General features: G+C 54.8%; 1 protein-coding gene across 6 annotated transcripts; it reads right to left on the bottom strand.

Annotated features, from left to right (window-relative positions):
- Window positions 1–296: 296 nt before the first annotated feature.
- RUFY4 (RUN and FYVE domain containing 4) lies at window positions 297–21,868 on the bottom strand. 6 transcript variants are annotated; one of them, XM_038585709.1, is made up of 14 exons: window positions 21,621–21,868; window positions 21,390–21,478; window positions 19,971–20,119; window positions 19,734–19,840; window positions 18,362–18,487; window positions 17,972–18,078; window positions 17,481–17,624; window positions 16,975–17,041; window positions 16,308–16,448; window positions 15,280–15,897; window positions 14,579–14,685; window positions 7,050–7,196; window positions 1,960–2,070; window positions 297–1,462 (listed from the first exon to the last, which is right to left on the bottom strand). In XM_038585709.1, exons 3-14 carry the CDS (start codon window positions 20,008–20,010, stop codon window positions 1,360–1,362), a joined length of 1,818 nt encoding a protein of 605 aa, XP_038441637.1. In that variant the 5' UTR covers window positions 20,011–20,119; window positions 21,390–21,478; window positions 21,621–21,868; the 3' UTR covers window positions 297–1,359. The 6 variants fall into 6 exon arrangements, 5 of the variants coding, with proteins under 5 accessions (XP_038441637.1, XP_038441638.1, XP_038441639.1 ...); XM_038585710.1 differs by having other exon boundaries at window positions 21,390–21,493; window positions 21,660–21,868; XM_038585711.1 differs by having other exon boundaries at window positions 21,660–21,868.
- Window positions 21,869–22,974: the final 1,106 nt, after the last annotated feature.

The following is a 22,974-nucleotide window of genomic DNA, read 5'->3' as shown; positions in this document are numbered from 1 at the left end:
CGGAAACCACTGAGTCACCAGAGCTGTTGGAAGGAAAGGAGAGAGGCCCAAGCCCCATGTCTGTCTGGTCCACCTCTTCTGTCCACCAAACCAGATGCCCCGGGGAGCGGCGGGGACTCCCACACACTGCTGGTGTGTGTGTGTGTTGAGGTTGGGGTGCGGGGACAATGCACAACTTGTCTGGGAAACAACTCAGCAGTTTCTTTCTTTTTTTTTTTTTTAATTTATTTATGATAGTCACAGAGAGAGAGAGAGAGAGAGGCAGAGGGAGAAGCAGGCTCCATGCACCGGGAGCCCGATGTGGGTTTCGATTCCGGGTCTCCAGGATCGCATCCTGGGCCAAAGGCAGGCGCTAAACCGCTGCGCCACCCAGGGATCCCAACTCAGCAGTTTCTTAAAAGTTAAACATACACGTATTGGAGGACCTGGGCATTTCATTCCTAGGTATCTACCCAAGAGAAAGAAAAGCAAATGTCTATACAAAGATTTGTACACCGATGCCGATGATCATAGGAAACATATTTGTAACAGCCTCAAATTGGAAACGGTCCAAATGTCTGGCAATGGGTGAAGGTGTGAACAAAATTGTGGTCTCTCCCTGCAGCGGGGTACTATTTAGCAGTAAATGGGGACCTCTGAGACGTGCACCCACCTGGAGGAATCGCAGAATACGTACGCTGAGTGAAAGGAGGCAGGCAGTACAGAGTGCATACTGCAGGGCTCTGTTTTCATAAAATTCTGGAAAACTGGTGTCTAGTGGTAGGAAGCAGAATTGTGGTTGCCTAGGGATGGCGAGGGAGAGGGAGCGATTACAAAGGGCATGAAGACATTTTGGGAATGATGGGTGCATTCTTTATTGCGAATACGGTGATGGCTTTGTGGGTGATACCAAGGTCAAAACCCATCATATTGTACAATTTATACGAAACGTGTTACAGGTCAACAGCACCTCGGGAGAGCTATTGAAAATGAAACACAACGAAAGCAGACTTTCAAAACAGACTCCAGACGGGGTGGTCAGGAGTGTGGGGAATGGGGGGCTGGGGGAGAGATGGGGTGGGGGTGCGGAGAGATGTCGGGGCCCCTGGGTCTTCTTGGCCAAGGATGTCCTGAGCCTGGAGGGACTTCAGGGAGGACGGTGCCTGGCGCTCTTGCTCAGGAAGAAGCCGGACAGCTGTGAGCTTCCTCAAGTGGCCCAGCTCAGGGGTGGCGGGTGCAGGCCTCCGACCTGCCTCCGCCTCCTGCCTACCAGCCGGCATCCATCCTTCCGCACTTGAGCACTGGCTGCCTCAGATCACCAGCCCAGAGGAGGGGAGGGAGCTCCTGGGTGCGGTGGGCGGCCAGTCCTGGGTGCTGCCGTCAGTGGGACTGAGCCTCTCCCTTCTGGGAGCAGGGGGGGCAGCGGCGCTCCCTCTTCTTGTAGTCCACAGAGCAAGCATGGCAGACCAGGCCTCCGCAGAGCCTGGGAGCAGGGCGGGGGAGCGGGAGCTCAGGGATGTGGGTGCGGGAGGGGGGCGCGGGCTTTGAGCACGGCTGTCCCTCCTGCGGCCCTGGGGCTGTCCAAGGAGGCTCCCCGTCCCCAAAGGGTGTCTTAATGGCCCATGCCCTCCAGAGCCCTTTAGATCCAAACAGGCAGGGTCTTGGGCGAGCCCCCTCCCTCCCACTGCTTGTCCTGCCCGTGCTCCCAGAGGGGGGTGACTCCCAGAGGGGGGTGAGGGGAGCAGCGTCCTCTGCACAGGACGTCTCTTCCCAGAGGCCTGTTAATCGGTCTCTTCTGGGGAGGGATGGACGCACAATCCCATCCTCTGAGCCCTTTCCACTGCTCTGGTTCAGGTCGATGCTAAGTGTTGTGTAAAGTGAGTGGCCAGCTTTCTATGGCTTTCCCAAACCCCAGTTCCCGTATCCCTCCCTTCCCGAAGGGGGCAGAGCAAGGACTCTGTGTCCCCCCCCCCCAATTACCTGCACGGGTACCGCCGAGACAGCCGGCCAAACACCCTGCTGCAGGCCGCACAGCACCCTGGGGCCATGGAAGAGAGACGCTGCACCTCCTGCCACAGGTCATCCTTCTCTCTGATGGGCCCGTGGAGGTGGGGAGATCCAGAAGGGGAGAAAGAAGAGATGAGATGGAGTCACACAGACCCCCCCCCCCCACACACACACACAGCAGCGCGGAAAGACAGAGGCATAGAAAATGAGAGGGAGACAGAGAGAAAGGAAGCCAGGGAGTCAGAGAAGAGATGGAGAGAGGTAGATGGCGAGGTAAATGGAGAGAGAGAGAGAGAACAAGACGCAGAGACAGGGACACAGACAGAGAGGGAGAGACAAATAGATGGAGAGACAGAGAAAGGAGAGACAGAAATGAAGAGATCATGAGAGAGACATTGAGAGAGACATACACACAAGAGATGGGGAGTCTGTGGTCTTTGGGAAGATGGACAGTGACACCTGGGTCCCCCTTGCCCAACGTGGCCTATAGATCCCACCTCCTCCTAGGGCTGCTCCCTGATTGTGGACGCCCCCAGAAGTTTCCTATAATGCCCGCAGGTTTTATTTGGCACTTGATGCAAACCCCCTTCTAGTTATGATCTGCTCCTGCAAAACTGTCCTCACTGCTTTTATTTATTTTTATTTTTTAAAGGGGGCATCTGGGTGGATCAGTTGGTTAAGCGTCCGACTCCTGATTTTGGTTCAGGTCATGATCTCAGGGTGGTGAGATTAAGCCCCATGTCAGACTCTTCACTGGGAGTTGGGCCTGCTTAAGATTCTCTCTCTCTCCTTCTCCCCTCCACCCCCTCTCCATCTCTAAAAAAAAAAAAAAAAAAGGATGTTTAGGAATGTGGATTAAAATGTTAAAATGTTTTTGTTTTAAATCTAGGATGGTTGGGTGGCTCTGTTGGTTAATCATCAGTCTCTTGATTTTGGCTCAGGTCATGATCTCAGGGTTGTGAGATCGAGCCCCTCCTCCGGCTCCAAGCTGGGCATGGAGCCTGCCTAAGACCCTCTCTCTCTCCTTCTGAGCCTCCCCCTCTGTCTCCCTCTCTAAAAAAAATTTTTTTTAAGCAAAATGATACATACACATGCATTAAAAATCCAAAAGCACAGAAGAACTTAGACCAAAGGGAAATAGACACCCTCCCCACACCTTCCAATGTCGGTGGCAAACCACTTCTTACACTTTTAGCTTTTTCTCCTTGATATTACTCCCACACTTAAATGACATACTCATATCCTCTCTTCCTGACATATCAAGAAGGAGCGTCTTCTACAGAGCTCCTTACCTTGATGTCAGGGGAGTTCGCTTTATTTCCTACCATCCCCACTAGCTGCACCTCCTTCCTCCCCAGGCAGTTAGATCCCTGTTTTTGGTTTCTCTATTACTACAGCAGCTTTACGGAACACACTCACACATTTATCCCTCACTCATCCTATGAAGCACAGATAGCATCCTGGTTGCCATTCTGTGATACGACCGTGGTGCCGCCAGCCTCCGTTGGTCTTCAGCTGGCCTCCTTCGCCCACCTCCTGCTTGTCACCCAGTCCCACAACGTCCAATATGGTAGCCACTAGCCACGTGTGGCTACTTAAACTTGTATTTAATTCAACTAAAATTCACTAAGATTAGGGATCCCTGGGTGGCGCAGCGGTTTAGCGCCTGCCTTTGGCCCAGGGCGTGATCCTGGAGACCTGGGATCGAGTCCCATGTCGGGCTCCCGGTGCATGGAGCCTGCATCTCCCTCTGCCTGTGTCTCTGCCTCTCTCTCTCTCTCTCTGTGTGACTATCATAAATAAATAAAAAAATTAAAAAAATTCACTAAGATTAGAATGTTAGTTCCTCAGTCACACCAGACGCATCAGAAGTGCTCAGTCACTAGGTGTGACTGGTAGCCACCATATCGGATAGGGCAAAGTTCTAGAACATCTCCATCTTCACAGAAAGTTCTCTTGGATTCTATTCTATACTTAATATTGTTTAGATGATGACCTTCACGTTTGTTCTATAATTGCAATTGTTTTCTGTGTTTTGTTTTTAGGTTGATTCTAACATTTAAAAAAATCAATTAATAGTATTTGCATTATCAGACAATATTAAGCATATTGCTTCGGGGAGAGTTCAGATGGGTTTTAAACATGCCCTTTCTTGGAAATTTCCTATTTTTCCAGGACTTTCCAGTTGCCTTTCTTTGCTCTTTGAGTGACTTGCCTTACGCATCACCTAATTATTCCCTCTCCCTAACAAATTCTTCATCATATCAGGTGTTCTATTGATTCTCTTTCTCCCCAGAGACCTTCCTCCTGGGTCCTCAATACTTCTGCAACAGCCTGGACTCTCTGGGCTTGCTGTCCACTTGTCATCTCGGGAATTCCCTTTGCTTCTGCCCTGGGTTACTGTGACTGCTTCCTGAATTCCACGTCTTCTCTTTTCTTGGCTTACTTCCTTGTTTTTCGGAAGCACATCCTTAATTAACTTCCCAAGAAAGGCTGTGTGGGAGTGGGAGTTGCTTTTTCTGTGACCTGTCTTTCTGAAAAATGTTTTTTCCTGAATCACCTTCCCTACTTGCTTCATAATGTGGCTGGACCTAGAATTCTAGGCCAAAATTTGTCCTTCCTCAGAACTTGAAAGTATGACACCACTGATTCTTTTTCCTTTTTTTTTTTTTTTTTTAAGCAGACTTCACACCCAGCGTGGACCCCCAGGTGGGGCTTGAACTCATGACCCTGAGATCAAGACCTGAGCCAAGACAAAGAGTTGGATGCTTAACTGACTGAGCTATGCAGGCGCCCCAGCACCGTTGATTCTTGACATGCTTTTCCATGTCTTATTTCTTTCATAAGTGACATGTTTGAATATATTGCCCTCATCTTTGTTCTACAGAGATTTCACAATGGTGTGTATCTGTGGGCTTTTCCCTTCCTTTCACTTGTGTTGGTCACTCAGTGACATCTTTACATCTAAAGACCTATGACCATCAGAGTTGAGAAAGTCTCTCATCATTTTATCTGACAATCTCCTCCATCTTATTCTCTCCTTTGGAATTGTCAGTTGGAGAAGATAGTGAAACTCCTGGAGTGATTCTTTATGTTTGCAATTGTTTCTCTCGTGCATTCCATCTTGTCATGCCTTTTACTCTGTGTCCTGAGAGACTGCCTCCTCTTCCTTTTCCAGTCCTTATGAATTAAAAAAATTTTTTGAGAGATATTTTTAATTTCCAAGAACATTTCTCATCTTTTGCTGGTCGCTTTGCACAGCGTCTTGTTTCATGGGAGATGTTGTCTTTTTGTTTATCTTTGTCTCTTCCTTTTATGTACTAGATTCTTCTCAAACATCTGGGGATCTCTGGTTACCATTTCATGTTTAAGTTGCTCAAGCTTCAAGTAGTGGACAGGGGCGGTTGGCTTGTGGCATCCCTTGAGGAAGGACTGGGCAGGGAGATAGCTGCTATGCAGACAAATGCCAGAACACATTGTTCTTTGGGGCATCTAACTTTTTTAGAGAAGGATGCTTTAATGATTTGCCTCAGAAATAGACCCCTTGGTGTTAATATTCTGCAGTCAAGGAGGCAGGGGGGTGTACACTGCTCTTTCTAATGACTTTATCAGTTAATTTTCCCGATTTCTGTCTCTCATTTCATTTCTGCCATTTGAGATGTTCCTGGTGACCCTGGTGTCTCTGGCCCTGAGTTTTAACTTGGGCTAACTCCAGTGTCTACTTTTTTCATCCATTTTCTGGTTTCTGGAAATTAGCAGAAATCTCTTTTTTTCTGGTTGGCTCCTCCACCTTTCTCTCTATTACAAGTTTTATTTAATAATTTTTTTTTATAATCATTCTAGTGAGATTTCTGGATGGAAAATAGGTGATGTGCTATCAGTCTACCATCCTGATGCAGAAGTCAGTCTCTGTGGCTTTCCTCCCCTATTTTTGCTTAGGGCCAGATTTTCCATGATGCGTCTGCAAGGGACATTAGGTTACGCAGTTTGGAATCTTGTGATGAGTTTCTTTAACACAAGGAAAAACATTTTTCTTTCCTGATGCACTGCTGTATTTTTCCTTGGAACACCTGATGACATTTAGGCAACTGTTTCCAGTTTTGATTGTCCCGCCAAAATGCTCAGAGTTAAGTTTTAACCCTAACCCTAATCCTAATACCTCGGGAGTATATATTTTTCCTCTTCCATTTCATCTGTTTTTCTTTAACAATCATATGTGTGGACACTTGTGTCTTTTATTGTTGGCTACCTTAAATTCTTTTGTGAGATATACAGCTAATTTTTTATATCCCCCTTTTTCCCAGTTGACGGCTACTTGGAGGAGATCATTCCTTAAATTGTTCTTTCCAGATTGACCTCTCCCTTCTCTCATCTTTAATATCACTTGGATTTTGTGCAAGAAGATTTAGTCCTAGATGATTCCTCAATGACCTTCCAATTCTAATGGAACCTGAGTCCAATGGTATCCTGCTTCCTGAACTGGGTCAAAGTATAACACTAGCTCCCTACTAGCCAGAAGAGCAGAAACCAGACTTTACAAAGCTCCTCCATCCCTCTGTGGCTTAGTGGTTTGGAATCAATCCTGGTGCGCTCAGCCTCTGAATCCAGGACAGCTGACCCAGGACGGCCCATAGACCCACCCAGAGGCCGAGGAAGCCCAGCAGGCAGTCAGGTACAGGACATTAGCTCCTGCCTCACCTCCCCTTTCTTTCAATCCTTTCTCCATCCATAGGCTCCTTTCCTTTCCCCTAACCTTAGTAGGTGTGTGTGTATGTGTGTGTGTGGGGGGGTGTTTGCAGTGGTGGCGTGCCTTACAGCCAGTGGACTCCATGCAATTCATTTGCTGTGTGTCCCTGGTGGCCTAGTCAGCCTCTCTGAGCCTTAGTTTCTTCATCTATAGAATGAGGAGAACAGCTGGGATGACTAAAGGAAGGAGAAGAGGCAGGGTACATAAAGGATTCAGAACCCTGCTTGATAGTTTTTAGTGGAGTGGAATCTTCATTCCCGTCTCTGCATCCCACGCCACCCCAACCCACACTCCTGCCCCCCGTGGCCGCCCTTACCGAACCAGCTCCAGCACCCTCATCTTCATGGCACGGACCAGGTCCCGCTGCCCTCCAAGCTCCTTCTCGTACTTGGCGTCCCTCTTCTCAGCCTCCTGCTGCTTCTGCTCCAGCTCTGTCTGCAGCCGGGCCCTGTCTTCCTGACACCTGGGCAGGGGAGGAGGGCTCAGCTCTCAGCATGGCTGCTCGAGCCAGGCCTCTACCTGACAGGGAGCCCCCCGGGGAAGCTGGTGGGGCCTCCTACAGCTGGTGTGTGCACACACACCGTACACACCACACACACACACCAGCAACACACATGCTCGCATACACACACGTACTACACATGTACTTCACGCCCTCACGGCCCCCCATGTCACACACGCCACATATACACACACACAACACAGAACACCAACACCGTTCCACATAAGTCACAACACACCACACACACCACACACACCATATAACACACATAACCACACACTACATACTGATATCACACTGCGTATACTTGCAACACACCATATCTACACACAATACACAACACATATACCACATACCATACACACACATCACACACACACAACACACACACCATATGCCACACACACTGTACACACTACACATATACACACCACACACAACACACACACACACAGTCACATATACACACATACGCCACACATTCTCCTCACCTCCCCACACCCTCCTATGCCACACATACTCACACACACATAACACACAGCACCATACACCACGAGCTGAGTGCTGTAGAGTATGACATCTATAGGCTGACTCCTTACCAACTGTTCAGAGGAATGAAAACAGGGTGTATGTAGCCTCATGTGTTCCCTTAGAGAGGATGAGCCAACATTTCCATTTGCATTTCATTTCTTTTCTTTTTTAACATTTCCATTTTAAAATGTAATTTTTCTTGAAGGGCATGCTCACAATTGTGGCAGCTCTCTGGAGGGAAGGGGGGTGACCCAGGCTGGATGGGCTGTGCCCAGCTGAGAACAATTATTGGTTTGGGAGGGAGGTAAGTGGTGTAGGGCTTGGGGTAATTTTTAGGTTCTAAAATATTCTGAAACATTATAATACATTGTATTTTCAGTTAAAAAAGCAATATTAAACATATGGCTTTCTTGGATTTTTGTTTCAATTTGGGCTTGGCATCTCCTCAGCTCTATTCTTGCCTCTTCTGTCTTTGATGGCTTCCTAGAAAGTTCCAAGAAATCTACTGGACTGGAAATAAGAAGGTCCCCGCCCTGGGTTCTAGTCGCTCCCTCCATCACTCAGATAGGAGGGTGTTGCAAAGGCGGGTACACATCCTGTGACCTCAGATGTGTGTGTGTGTGGCCACATCCCTGGGCTTCTGTGTGTTTGAGACTTGCAAGAGGCTTGACAATGAACTAAGTTATGAGTTTTTCCAGCGCCGCTGTGTAGCACGCCTCAGAGAAGAAAGCTGGGTGGGGTGGAGGAGCTTAAAATCAAACCAGCCACAGATCCCCTCGGAAATTCTGAAAGACCAGTCAGTCCCTGCAGCCTTAAGGAAGGGTGTCCCTGTGCTCAGGGCCGTGGTCTGACTTTTAATGAACATTCTGGTCTTCAGTCTCCTTACATCTTAGTACCGATGTTTCATTTTCCTGAGGTAGTTTAATTGTGCTCTGATTCCAGGGCCTTTGGCGTGGCTGGTGCTGGCCCTGATGTGAGTGAGCATTGTGCTTATGGGGTGTCTTTGAGTGGGAGGGAACATTTATTAAACACCTATGGGGTGCCAATGGCTGTTTGAGGTGGCGGGAATAGAGAAGTGCATATGCAGAGGAAGACACAGACATGGCCAACAAGCACATGAGAAAATGCTCCGCATCACTTGCCATCAGGGAAATACAAATCAAAACCACAATGAGATTCCACCTCACACCAGTGAGAATGGGGAAAATTAACAAGGCAGGAAACAACAAATGCTGGAGAGGATGTGGAGAAAGGGGAACCCTCTTGCACTGTTGGTGGGAATGTGAACTGGTGCAGCCACTCTGGAAAACTGTGTGGAGGTTCCTCAAAGAGTTAAAAATAGACCTTCCTACGACCCAGCAATTGCACTGTTGGGGATTTACCCTAAAGATACAGATGCAGTGAAACGCCGGGACACCTGCACCCCGATGTTTATACAGCAATGTCCACAGTAGCCACACTGTGGAAGGAGCCTCGGTGTCCATCAAAAGATGATGGATAAAGAAGCTGTGGTCTATGTATACAATGGAATATTCCTCAGCCATTAGAAATGACAAATACCCACCATTTGCTTCGATGTGGATGGACCTGAAGGGTATTATGCTGAGTGAAGTAAGTCAATCAGAGAAGGACAAACATGGTCTCATTCATTCGGGGAATATAAAAAATAGTGAAAGGGATCATAGGGGAAAGGAGAGAAAATGAGTGGGAAATATCAGAGAGGGAGACAGAACATGAAAGACTCCTAACTCTGGGAAATGAACTAGGGGTGGTGGAAAGGGAAGTGGGTGGGGAGATGGGGTGACTGGGTGACGGGCACTGAGGGGGGCACTTGACGGGATGAACACTGGGTGTTATGCTATATGTTGGCAAATCGAACTCCAATAAAAAAATATACAAAGAGAGAGAGAGAGAGAGAGAGAGAGAGAGAAAGTGCATATGGCTCCTGATAGAGCTTAGAGTGTTTGGGGCAGGGGTCAAAGCAGGTGATAGGCTAGTAAGATAGTGAAGTGAAGCTTATGACCAAGATACAGGAGAGGGGGTCAGACTTGAGAGGGTCCTCGGGAGAGGCTCCTGAGACAAGGTGACTTTTCAGCAGATCTAGGGGGTGAAAAGTCAGCCATGTAGAGTCAGTGAAGGACACATGCAAAGGTCTGCAAGTTGGCATGAACGTGGTTTGTTTGAGGAACTGAAAGAAGGCAAGGGAAGGTGAAATATCAGGAAGGGCAGGAGGTAGGGGCAGGCAAGAGATGAGGTGGGAAGGATACAGGGCCTGATCTCTCCCTCCCTGGCCCCAGGAGTAGTGGACTTTAATCTCAATGCAATTGAAAGCCATTGAAGTGGGGCGTCTGAGTGGCTTAGTCGGGTAAGCTTCTGCCTTTGACTAAGGTCATGATCCTCGGGTCCTGGGATTGAGCCCCGTGTCAGCTCCCTGCTCAGTGGGGAATCTGCTTCTCCCTCTTCCTCTGTCCGCCCCCTCCCCCCCAGCTTGTGCTAACTCTCTCTCAAGTAAATAAATAAAAATCTTTTTAAAAAATATTTTTATTTATTTACTCATAAGAGACACAGAGAGAGGCAGAGACATAGGCAGAGGGAGAAGCAGGCTCCCTGCAGGGAACTCGACAGGGGATTCGATCCCAGGATCCTGGGGTCATGACCTTAGTCAAAGGCAGATGCTCAACCACTGAGCCACCCAGGTGTCCCTAAATAAAACCTTTAAAAAAAAGAAAAAAGAAAAAAGAAAATCACCAGCATATTTCAAGCAGGGGCTGATAGACACTGCTGGTGTGGGGGCACTGAGGGGGGCATGGAAGGAATTTGAGTGTATTGAACACCTACTATATGCCAGCCCCTGAGCCCAGTGCTTTATAGCCCAGTTTCATTTAATTTTCACAAATTTATGGGCAGCTAGTATGATCACCATTTTACAGGAAAGAAAATAGAGCTTCAGGGAGGAGATCACACTTTGCCTACAGTCACACAGCTTGGTAAGTGGAGGGAGCAGAGATCTGGATGCAGGCCCGTCAAGCCATACTTTTCTGCCTCTGCATTTTCGTCCATGCAGGGCCCTGGTCACCAGTGGTTTATGGCACCACTGCTGAGTGGGCAGCAGGTGGGAGCAGGGACCAATCCTTAGGAGCCCCTGGTCTGCCTCAAAGGAGTTCAGTGGGGGGTGGGGGTGGGGGAGAAGTGTGATGTTTGCCTATCTCCCCATCTGAGGACCTCTTCCAGTCATACGTGACTTAGTCACGTTAGTCCCTCCAGGGGCAGAGGAAACCTACCTGCTTGGAAAGATGGTCTCACAGAGCACCTGGGCTGGAAGGAGGAACTTTAGAGATCCAACCATCTCCTTTTCAAATCAGGGACCAGAGGCCAGAGAGGGAAGGCCAGTTTCCCAAGGTGCCAAGGCTCAAAAGCTGGGGAGTGGGTATTGGATGCCCCGTAGCCCAGTTCCAAGTGTATTTTCTTAGCCCCCCGTTGGTCTGCTGGGGCCTGATGCTTGGCTGGTCTTGCTAGGTCTCCCGTATGCGTCCAGCCTGGGGCTCTGCACCCGTGGGCTGCTCCCCTGCCCACCTTCACTCTATCCTCTACGCCACAGACAGAGCAATCCTGAAGCCCATGGGAACCCCCACCTCCTGCTCAAGACTCTGCTCTAGCCTTCCATAGCACACGGGGGTCTCCCTCTGCTCCAGCCACACGGGCCCGCGTGTCCCCAAGTGCACTTGCTGGGCCCCCTGCCTGGAGCACTCCTCCTACGATATTTGCATGGTCCAGTTTTCCCAGTGATTGGGGCTTCTGCTCAAGTGTCACCTCCTCAGAGAGGAAGCCTGCGGCTCTAAGTCTAGGTGACTCTTCTGTCTCTGTCCCCTTTCCCAGACTGATGTTTTTCCATAGCACCCATGACTAGCTGACAGCCTATTTCTATCTGTTGATCTACTGCCTGTCTCCTCAGGTCCCCACTCATGGCCTCAGTAGAAGCACAACAATGTTGCTGGCTGACTCAGTGGGCCCCGTGGCACTTTGGTCTGGCGGTGGTGATGCAGCCAATCCCAGCTGGATGCCGGGGACCCCTGAAGTGACACGCTCCTCCTGAGTTCCCTGGATCCCAAGAGGCAGGGGAGCGCATCCTCCTCCCAGCCCCAGGAACACAAGTTCCCGCTCTCTGCATTCTGACTCTGCAGCAGGTCCCCGGCCTGTGTGTCTCCTCCGAGCTCCACACCCTGCCGCCTGCCCAACGGCTCCACTTGCACGTCCAACGGGCGCCTCAAACTTAATATGTTCTCACCTCAACTCCTGCAACTCCCCCACAAGCCTGCCCCACCACGGCAGACCGTCAGCTGGGACTGTAGCCTTCCAGCTGGTCAGGCTGGAAAATGAGTCATTCTTGACTTCCGTCTTTCTCTCCCCCACCAGGAAGCCCGGCCTCACAGCTAATCCAGAATCCCGCAGCCTCTCTGCCAGAGAGCATCTGGGGGCTCCCTTGCCTTCCCCTTCCTCATCAGCATCCCTGCTTCCTTACACACTAGCTCCACGGAGCAGGAGCCGCGAGCCCTTGAGAGCACAGATCAGTCCAGAATAGGCACGGCTATGGGGACGGATTAGGGCCTGCACAGGGCTGGGAGGATGGGAGAAAACGGGCAGTGGCTAATGGTACAGGGCTTCTCTTTGGGGTGGTGACCGAGGCACAATTTTATGAATACACTCAAAGCCATCGAATTGTTGAAAAAAAAAAAAAAAAAGCAAACGTACTTAACACTAAAGCAAACAGCTCGTCTTGTCCCTCCTCTGCTCAGAACTCGGGATGCTTCCTATCTCACTGAGTCAAAGCCAAGGTCCTTCTGGCGACCTGCGAGGGTCTCCTGTTAGCGCGTGGCCTGCCCCTACCTCTCTCCCTCCCTTACTGCACCGAGCCTCAGTGACGGCCCTCGGACCTGCCAGGCCTGTTCCCACCTCGGGCCCTTACTCTTGCGGCTCCTCTGTCTAGAACTTTCTTCCACCACATACCCAAATGGCTTATCCCTCGCTTCCTTCAGGTGTTTCTCACACATGCTTTCTCAGGGAGGTCCCGGGCCAAGCCGCCGTGTTTAACATCACCCCTTGACACATCCATTCCCTTTCCCTGCTCCATTTTTTTTCTTCTTAGAGCTTGTCACATGGGACACTGCGTGATTATCGCGTTCATCGATTGCCTCCCCCACTAGAAGGTAGGCTCCACGCGGCCAGGGATCGGTCTGTGTGGCCCACAGGAGCATTTCCAGCACACAGCACAGGGCTGGCACAGAGTAGGCCGACAGAGGGTCTGTGGGAGGATGGGTGGCAGGACAGCGGTCTGTGAGACACAGTCTCCCTGCCAAGGGAGCAGCCTGGGTCCGGTGGTCTCCTCGGAGCCTCCCAGCTGCTCCCTCCAGCCCGTCTGGATTTCCAGAGAAGGTCCCTGGGTGGGCAAGGCCCCTGCCTTCACTTGGGGCCCGGATCATGGGACTCTTCCCTGACCAAACTGCCAGGCTCAGCTGAGCGTCTGGAGGGAGGAGCCCTGGGGGCCTTTTATGGGGTTGGTTTCTGGGCCCACAGCCTCTCTCAGCCTTTTGAGCAGATACAGTGAACTGGCCGGTGATTCAGTCTGAGGCACAGCTCCTCGGGCTCCCATGGGGTTCGGGCTGGTGCCTCCCGGGCCCTGGGGGCGAAGGTCAGCGTGTGCGAGAGACAGAGCCAGGTGAGCACACTAGGCACACAGGGGCCAAGGGAGCGAGACCCAGAGAGGCGGAGTCAGGCCAAGGAAGACCTTTGCAGGGCGGAGATAGTTGAAAAAATTATGAAGGAGAAACTCAGCCGCTGAGAGAGTGTGTTCCAGGCTCTTGAGTTAACGTGATGACGGGAAGGCAAAGACGCTGGGTGGTGAGAGGTGCTGAGTAGGAGAGACAGAGGCCAGGTATTGGCTGAGCGCCTGTGTGTAAGCCCACTGATTGTGCAGCCAGCTGCCGGGGTGCAGACCTCAGCTCCTCCACTGACCGGAGACGTTGGGGGAATTGTGTGGGGCCTTTGAGACTCAGTTTCCTTATCTAGAAGATGGAGATCCTTAGAGAACCTACCTCACAAGTTTGTTAAAAGGAAATGCCTAGGGGCAGCCCCGGTGGTGCAGCGGTTTGGTGCTGCCTGCAGCCCAGGGCGTGATCCTGGAGACCTGGATCGAGTCCCACATCGGGCTCTCTGCATGGAGCCTGCTTCTCCCTCTGCCTGTGCCTCTGACTCTCCTTCTCTCTCTGTGTCTCAATGAATAAATAAATAAAAAATCATTAAAAAAAAATAAAAAAAAAAAAGGAAATGCCTAGAACAGTGCCAGGGACATAGTAAATGCCCAGTACGTGATGGTTGCGATGAGGGCTGTGACTGAAGAGGGTGAAAGAGACACTGCAACAGGGAGCAGGAAAGTGAGAGACAAACGGACAGGGGAAAGATGGAGACCAAAGGGCAGGGGTGTGGAGGGGCAGGGAGGGAGGCTGGCTTGCGGAGAGGGAGAGGGGAGCAGCAGCAGAAGGGCTGAGGTGAGTGTGGGAGGGGAGGGAGGCTGGGACAGGAGGCTCTTGGAGACACCAGAGAGGGAGGGGCTGGCAAGGGGGCGGGAATGGGAGCTCCTCGGGGAGCCCCAGGTGTGCTGCCCTGATGCCTCAGCATCCTGAGGTTGTGCCCAGCACGGGAGGCACTCAGAAGATGCCTGCTGGGGTGACCCAGGAAGGAGGAGCAGGAGCTGGGGGGGGGGCTCCACCCAGTGGCCTCCCTGCCTCCCCTGTTATGTGCTCTGTTGCCAAGGTTACCTGCTGAGCTGCTCCTGCAGTGTCTTCAATTCCCCTTCCCGCTCCTTCAGCAGCTGCTCCAGATGCTGGGCCTGCTCCTTGGTCTTCTGGAGCCCATGTCTCAGGCTCTTGAGGGTGGGAGGTAAAGGGAGGGAGAGGGAAGCTGATGGAGAAAGGCAGAGATCCCAGCCCCCGGGTCTGACTGGACAAACATCCCTGTGAGACCCCAGGCCAGGTGAGACAGCACTGGGGTGGAGGGCAGGGCTGGGGGACAGCGTTGGGAGCAGATGCCCGGCTCTACTGCTGGGTGAGCCTGGAGCCACTACTCTGTCCTTTGCTGAGGGATGAAAGTTTAGAGCTCAGGGGGTTGGGTGGGCTGGGCATGAAGGCTCTGGCCAGAGGAGGCTGAAGGAAGGCCCGAAATCGATGTTGGTGATCTCCAGGAGAAGCAGCTACAAGAGCAGTGAGGTGGCTGCCCCAAGACCTGCTGGGGAGGGGTCTCAGACCCAAGTGCCCGCAGGAGCCAGGCAGGTAGGACTGATGATGAATGGAGTGGACCTGGCACAGGCTGCGGTAAGACCTCCTGGGAGAATAATCATCCTGTGCGGACCAATCAGAACTGATCTGGCGGCTGCAAGGCCCGCCCCCTACTACCACGAAGGCTCCCACCTGTGGGCCAGGTGAGAGAGGGAGACACAGGTATGGCGCTCAGCTGCTCTCACCTTGACCACATCCTGCAAGGCCATCGCTGCCTGTTTCTTCCTCCTGGTCACAGTGGTCACTCCTGTTTCCCCTTGTGGTCTCTCTGGGGCGGCGTCTTCCTCTGCTCCCAGGTCTCGTAGTAGGACCCGAGGGTCCCCCGGAAGGCTAGGCACCTCCAGCTCCTGCCGGCTCCCTGGCATAGTGTCCTCTATTGTCCCTGTGGGGCTGGAGGCCGGCAGCCTATGGACATGACCCCACTCTGCTCCCCCTTTAGGTGTCCCCTCTGCACCAGGTAGGACGCCTCTGTCCTCAGCCTCTGTCCCTATCACCTCCTTCGGAGCTCCCTCGGCCCGCTCCCCTTGTCCCTGGATGCTGGGTGTTGAGTTCTCCAGGCAGAATCCTGTTCTTGGGGCTCCCTGAAGCCCCTCCCCCTCTGGTTCCCACATGCTCTGGGGGGGCCCGAGGCTCCTGGGATCTTCTCTCTTCTTTTCCATGGAGGGACGAAGATGCCTGTGTTGCTGCGACCTGGGGGGTGCAGCTAACCAGTCTTCCCTGGGCGCATCTCGCCGACAGCCGGCGTGGCTAGTGTGCGGCTCCTCTGGCTGGACTCTTGTGGGGTCCGCATGTGCGGCTGAGATCTGCAGAGAAGCCCCCAAAACTCCCTCACAACCAATTCACCAACCAGGTGCGTAGGAGGGGCCACAGACTTTCACCAAGGAACTTGCTAACTCTCAGGGAGTTGAGTCAGGAGATCGGGGTCCAGGCCCAGGAATCGGAATGTTCCCATCGCCCCAGGCGGATCCGGCCGAGCTGTGGTCTGGTCAGGGAGCAGTGGCGTTTCTCCCTGTTCTTTCCTCTCCTCCCTCCCTCCTTCCCCTGCGCCTTCTGCATCGATCTGCCTCCCACGAAGTTCTTCCCACCGTCTGCTCTGACCCTGCCCCCTGAACTTCTCTGTGTTTCAGTTTTCTTGTCTGTAAAATGGGAATAATAGCGTCTGCCTCGTAGGGTTGTGGTGAAAGCTTAGAGACCCACAGCAGCCAAGAGTCACCTCTCTCAGGCAGCCTTCTCTGTGCTCCCATGTTCTTCTGTGCACACCCGCATCACCGCGCTTGACAGGTTGTATTGTGACGGACTCCCCCTTCTGGTCGGAGGCTGTGTCCTCATGGTTTCTGTACCTGGTGCCTGGAAGCTGATGGGGTGCAAAGCGAGACTGGGGACCGGCAAGAGCCACAAGCCACCACTTGGAGAGCATGTGGCCAGGGGCCGTGCTCTGTGCTACATGAGGTCTGTCTCAAAGCATCCTCACGACCACTTGCCAGGGGGGACAAGTACCTTGCCAGGGACCTTTGTTATTAGGGGCAGAACTGGGATTTGAACCCAGAAACCTGGCTCTTCAGTTGCTTCCTGAACTGAACTGAGATGTTTGCAAATTGTCACATGGAGGCTGTTCCCTGGTGTGCATCCTACATGCTTCTGGTTACCCTCCCCCTGCCCCCTTTCCCTGGGTTCCCTGGCTCCCGTGTAGGGTGCCAATGGTCCCCTTCTCTCCCCAATACCCTCACCACCTCGGGAATATGAGCCCTTCCTTCTCCTGTGGCTTCCCAGTCCTCAGGTCTACACGCTGGCGTCTGTCTGTCTGCTTGTGACTGCTCATCCTTGGGGGGCCCAACAGAGATGGAGAGGAGGCAACTCAGAGTGAAGTTGGGCAGAGGTACCTGCTTCGGGGCATCTTTGGTCTTTCTGGGTCTTCTTCCCTGGGTCCTGGCGCTGGAGCCACAGGACCTGCAGTGAAAAGGGGGGCCGGGGGGGCTCTCTCCGGCAGTGGCCTTGGTGCTCAGCTGCAGGACATCCCATCTTTCCAACCCCCCATTCACGGTGCTACCCCTCCCACCTTCCGCCCTCATCCTCGTGGATGCATGCCCCTCTCCATCCACGCACGCACCCCGCCAGCCACTCATGCTGACACCCGCCATGGGTTCATCTTTCTGACCCTCCAACAACTCCTTAGGAGTGTGTCCTGTATGCAGCACCACGCAACTTGGCGGGATTACACTGGGCAAACAGATGCCTGGGGAGGTGGGGAACCGGGGCCTCGGACCGCAAGAAGGGGAGGTGAACTGATGGGACCAGAGGCCGAATTTGGAGCTCACTGGTGGGTGGGTGGTGGTCAACGGCAGTGAGGCACTGGAGACAGGCTTCCCTCCACGCTGGACCCACTCACTCTGAGAACATGGGCCAGGCTTCGTCTAGGTTTGGCCACTGCAGGTCCAAGTCAAAGGCCACCGCATTGAGAGTGTAGAGAGCGTCCAGGAGGTCTTCCCGGAGTTCGGGGCACACCAGAGGGCTCCGGGGGCCATACCATTCCCTGTGTTAATAGTGAGCAGCAGCCTTGGCCTTTGGCCTTGGTGCTATTGCTCCCCCCACCACCCCGAGAATCTGCCTCCGCTGTGCACGACGTGGCATGGTTCCCAAGGCAAGGGTGTGGCCCTCGGGGAGCAGGAGGCTTCAGCATCATGGTGCTACGGGGACTCCTGTGTTCTGGCCGCCCCCCTTGCTCTTTCTTCCTTGATTTTTCCCTCATGGCTCTCATTTTAGTTGCTCTTGATAGTCACCCTCCATCTGGGGCAGGGGGGCGGGGAGAGAGGCATCTTGCACAAGGGAGGGACAGTGGGCTCCAAGGGTGTCAGGAGGAGCACGTCCCAACAGCCCCACCTGGTGAGCTCTGTGTTCAGGAGGCAGAGCTGCAGGGACTCGGCCAGCTGTCCCTGAGCCAAGCAGAAGCGGATGAGAGTGCGGCCTTTTGCCAGAGGAGTCTTCAGCTGCAAGGTGCACAGGGGGCGAATGGTGAGGGGCCGGGGGCTGGGGGGCACTCAGCCAGCACAGACAGACGATATGGGAACTTGTATCATCATGGGAGGAAAGGGGTGGCCGGAGGGATGCTGAGGGCAGGGCTAATGAGATGTGAGGACCAGGTGAGGGGTCTGTGGTCTGCGGGGCAGGGATGGGTGAGAAAGGGGCCCCCGGAGGCCATTCCCCACAAAGGGCCGATGACAGGACCCCCTGATGCTGAGGCCAGCCACCCTACCACCTGGCTCTGGACACCTTGTCCTGTGAGTGAACGAAGTGGACGGGCTCCGTGCCACCCCGCTGCCGCCACAGGGCGGTGCAGAGGAAGTCCCAGTAATCCTTCCGAGGCCTCAGGAAGCTCTTCTGCTCTTTCTGGTCAAACTGGGAGCGAGATGAGGGACAGGAAAGCATAGAGATGTTTCCTCCCAGAAGCGGCCTTGCCTTCCAGCACGCTGAGAGAGGAAAGGGCTACAGTAGACGGGCCTGGCTCCGCCCTGACGGGCTGTGTGACCACGAGCAAGGTGCTGGACCTCTCTGAGCCTTTGGTGTTCCATTCAATCGTTCCAATAGTACTTGTTGAGCACTTGCTTTGTGCCAGACTTTGTTCCGTGCCCTGGGAATTCAGCGATGAACAAACTGACCTCCTGGGCATGTACTTGGTAGTGGAGTTAGCGAACACACTGAGTCAGTAAAACATCTGTTATGTTAGACAGCGCTGCCTGCCAAGGAGAATAAAGCAGGGAACGAGAATAGAAAGTTCGTGGTGTGTGCGCACATGTATGTATGTGGTGCGTGTGTGAAATGTGTGTGTGGTGTGTGATGTGTGTGGTGTGTATTTGTGGTGTGTAGGCCCACGTGGGTATGATTTGGGAGGTGTGTGTGTTTTAAAAATTTAGATTAGAATGGCCAGAGAGAGCCTCACCCAGGAGATACCACTCAAGTCCAGATCTGAAGCAAATGAGAAATTGTGCCATCTAGATTTCTGGGGGAAGAACAGTGCAGGCGGCAGCAATAGCAGGTGCAAAGGCCCTGAGGTAGGTGCACTCCTGGTGCGCTTTAGGGAGATCAAGGAGGCCAGTGGGACTGGAGTGCAGCACATGAGGGGTAGACTGGCAGGAGATTCACACCCTATATGCACCTGACACACCTCACGTGTGCACACAGGTACACTCACACCACGCATGTGCATAACACACAGAGAACTAGGAAGGCTACGTGTGTGTATGTGGGGGTGGTAGGGTCATCAAGCATCTCAGGGGGTCCTTGAGAATTTAGTAGGATGGGGCATGAGAAGGGCTTAGCCTGGCCCATGATAGGTGCTCAACAAAAGTGCCAGCAGCAGGAAGAGCCAGGCCTAGGACACCTTGCCTCTGAAATGTGAGTCCTCAGAGCCCGGTGGCTGCCCTCCCCACCCCTGGCCCCTCCCCACCCTGCCCCAACCTGGCCCCACCTCACTTCCTAGGCTGCAGTGACAACCACCAAGAGTGAGGTCAGATGTCAGGAAGGGCTTGCGGACTCTGAGGCGGCTGAGGCTGGCGGGCAGCTCTTCCTTGGTATCTGGGGAAACCCTCATGGTTATCTGGGCCAGGAGAGAGGGGACTGGGAGGAGGGCGGTGGGGAGGGTCACCTGCAGGAGCTGCTCCAGGCAGCCACAGAGTCTGTGCAGCTCGGCACTGGCATCTGTCACCGGCTGCTGCCGGCCCCCGTAGTCCTGGAGGATGGCCGAGACCGCAGCTATCGGGGGGCAGGGTGGGGGGTGGTGGACATCAAGCCTTAGGTCATGAGGGCTCTGAGGGAGGGGCTCCCAAGGCCCCTCCCTTCTCCCCCCAATTCCATCCCAGAAAACCTCTCGGGACACACTCACCTTTCAGGTTCCTGGTGAGGATGGCCCCCTCCTCTGCCATGAGTATTCCAAAGTGATGTGATTCCTTGTGGCTCTGGAAGGTCCAGCCAGGAAGGCGCCTCTGGGTTCAGCTGCCCAGTTGTCTCCCCACACAAAGGAAGGATCAGAGCCTAGGCCGGGAATGGGATATATCTGGAGTCACACAGTGAGTTAACTGGCAGGATAAACACACCAGCTCTTCCTTGTAGGCCAGCGTGCGAAGGGGATGGTGTGGCCCTCACTAATGGGCAGTTCCTGGGTGCTAGGTGCCGTGCTCCGTGTCTGACATCCTCGTCTTAGGCCCCGTAATAATCTAGGAGGTCATTAACTCCGTTGAATACCCGGTGAGAGGGCGGCTCAGACAGACAGATGAGTCTTTTATCCAATGTCACAAAGCTCTCGGTGGAGAAGCTAGAGTTTGACCTCTGGTCCGTGTGCTCACACACAGGGCAACTGGACACAAGCGGCCCATTAGTGCTCGGGCCATGAGGGCGCTGGGCTGAGGGAAAGTCACCCCTCTGCCCCACAGGGAGCCTTGCCAGAGCAGTCATCATCCTTGAGGCACACATTCATCCTTTCCTGGCCCCCAGCTGAGCGGAAAATGTGTGTGTTTGAGGAAAGGGAGGCAGAAGTAAAATGAGGCCCTAGAGCTGGGATGGGGCCAGAATGCTGGGTGTGTGTGGGGAGCAGGGCACCTGGTTTTAATCCTATGGTTCTCTCCTGAGGGAACTGTGGCCTGTTACCCCAGTGGGTCCTGGGGCTCAGAAAGCAGTCCTGTGGCCGCTGGGGGCCAGGGGCTTATCCTAATGTAACAGAGTAAAGACCAGGCACGGGAAACCCGGGTGCTGCTGTTGCTGGAATTTCAGGGGTGGGTGGGAGTGAAGAAGCAGGGGACACAGTGGGGCGGGGGGAGGAGAGAAGGTAAAGGAGGGTGGACGGGCAGGATGGTGTTCAGGAAACACTGAGCTGGGAGTTAAGAGACCTGGGTCTCGGGACTCCTGGGTGGCTCAGTGGTTGAGCATCGGCCTTCTGCTCAGGGCGTGATTCTGGGGTCCCAGGATCAAATTCTCCCTCTGCTTATGTCTCTGCCTCTCTCTCTGTGTCTCTCATGAATAAATAAATACAATCTTAAAAAGAGAGAGAGAGAGAGAGAGAGAGACCTGGGTCTTTGCCCTGGCACTGCTACTAACTCACTGCATGACCTTTTGCTTTTCTGGGCCTCAGTTTCCCCATCGGTAGACCCAGGCGCAGATGGAGGGTCTCTGCATCCCCTTCCAGTCCAGATGCTCTACAAAATCCATGACCACCTAGATGTACCTCCTCTGCTCTCCCTTTTCTGTCCAAGAACCTCTGCCCCCCCCTCCTGGCATTGCCACCCTAGATCCCTTCCCTGCTACTCACCTGGGAAGGCCTGGAGAGCGGCCACTTGCGTCCTGCACAGCCTTTCCCAGAGTGCCGCCTGGGAAGTGACTCAGGCCCAGCCCAGCACCCTGGAGGGGGAACCCCTGCTCAGAGCAGGAGGAGCACAAAACTGGGGGCGGGGGTGCAGAGGGGAGGGGGAGAAGTGGGAGGGGCAGGTCAGGGTGCCAGGGCCCAATGGGTGGGCTGGGGGTTGGTACCCCTCAGGCAGACCTGGTGGTAGATGCACTTGTTGGCCAAAAGCCAGCTCACCCTGAGTGACAGCAGCATTTGCCCAAATGCAAGTTTCCTTCCCCAGCTTCTCATTGGAGGGGGGTGGTTGGGGGGTGCGCGTCACTTGCTCTTGTCTTTCTTCCTTGTCCCCACCAGGTGGCACAGTGAGGCTGTGACTGCGGCTCCCGGATCCTCCGCGGGTCTCCAGTCTCTCCGGGGAGCGCGGTGCAGGTGGGGAGGAGGACAGCCCCCCCCTGCCCCCCGCCCCCCCGCCCGTGTGTCTCCCCCCTCCTCCCCACCTTAGTCCGCTGGTCACCAGGGCCATCCTGCCCGCCCCGGCTGCTCCCCCCTAAGAGAATGCGAGAGAAGCCACGGCGAAGTCTGGGATCCGGGGCCGGGCGGCTGGGGCCCTCCCACGCCGGCTGTGCTCCGCCTCCGCGAGGCTCCCCCGCGGGGCCGGCTGGGGCTCGCGGTCCGGGTCTGGGTGCGCGGGGGCGGCGAGGCGGGCGCGGGCGAGCAGAGGGGCGCGCTCCGGCTCCCAGACCTCGGCGACGTCAACAGTGGCCCACGCGGTGGCCGAGCCCGGCTCTGCCCTCGGCCGCCACTTCCTGCCCCGCTCTCCCCGCCTGGGACTCGGTCCCCCGCGGAGCCTCCGGCCCCCGTCGGTGCCCGGGTGCCCTGGTGCCCCGCGCTCTGCCGCGCTCTCTCCTTACCCGCCCCCCCGCCGCCGTCGGTCTGCTGCTCGCCCTCCCAGACCCGCCAGGTCGCCGCCGGCGCCCCCGGGCCCCCGCAGCCTCGCCCCCGCCGGCGCCCCGGAGGCCCCCGCCCCCGCCCCCCAGCCCGGGCCGCCGGCGCCCCCCCCCCCCGGGCTCCCGCCCCCCGCCAGCCCGCGGCCCCGGGGCCCCGCTCCCCCGACCCAGCCCGCACCCCGGGCCCCCGCGCCCCCGCCCCCGAGCCCCCGCAGCCCCGCCCCACCCGCGCCCCCGGGGCTCCCCCGCCCCCCAGCCCGGGCCGCCGCTCCCTCCCCCGGGCTCCGCCTCTACCCTTGCCCCGTTCCCGCCCCCCAGCCCTTCCCCCGTCCCGCGCCCCGGGGTCCCTCCCCCCACCCCGCCCCCGCCCGCCCCGGGGCTCCCCCCCCCCGCAGCCAGGCCCCTTTCTCAACCCCTCTCCCGTCCGGAACTCGGAGGCTGGCGGGCGGCGCGGGCCCCGGAGCTCGGCGGGGGCCGCCTTTTCTTCTCGTTCCCCGGGTGTTCCTTTTCGTTTTCGGGCGGCTCCCCCCCCCCCCCCTCCCCCGCCCGCCGGGCGCGCCCGGCCTGATGGGCTGCACGTGGGCCTGGTGTTCTGCGAGGCGGCT

Source organism: Canis lupus, chromosome 37 (assembly GCF_011100685.1).
Source record: "Canis lupus familiaris isolate Mischka breed German Shepherd chromosome 37, alternate assembly UU_Cfam_GSD_1.0, whole genome shotgun sequence".
NCBI classification, from domain to species: Eukaryota; Metazoa; Chordata; class Mammalia; order Carnivora; family Canidae; genus Canis; species Canis lupus.
This window is presented reverse-complemented; position numbering and strand designations above follow the sequence as displayed.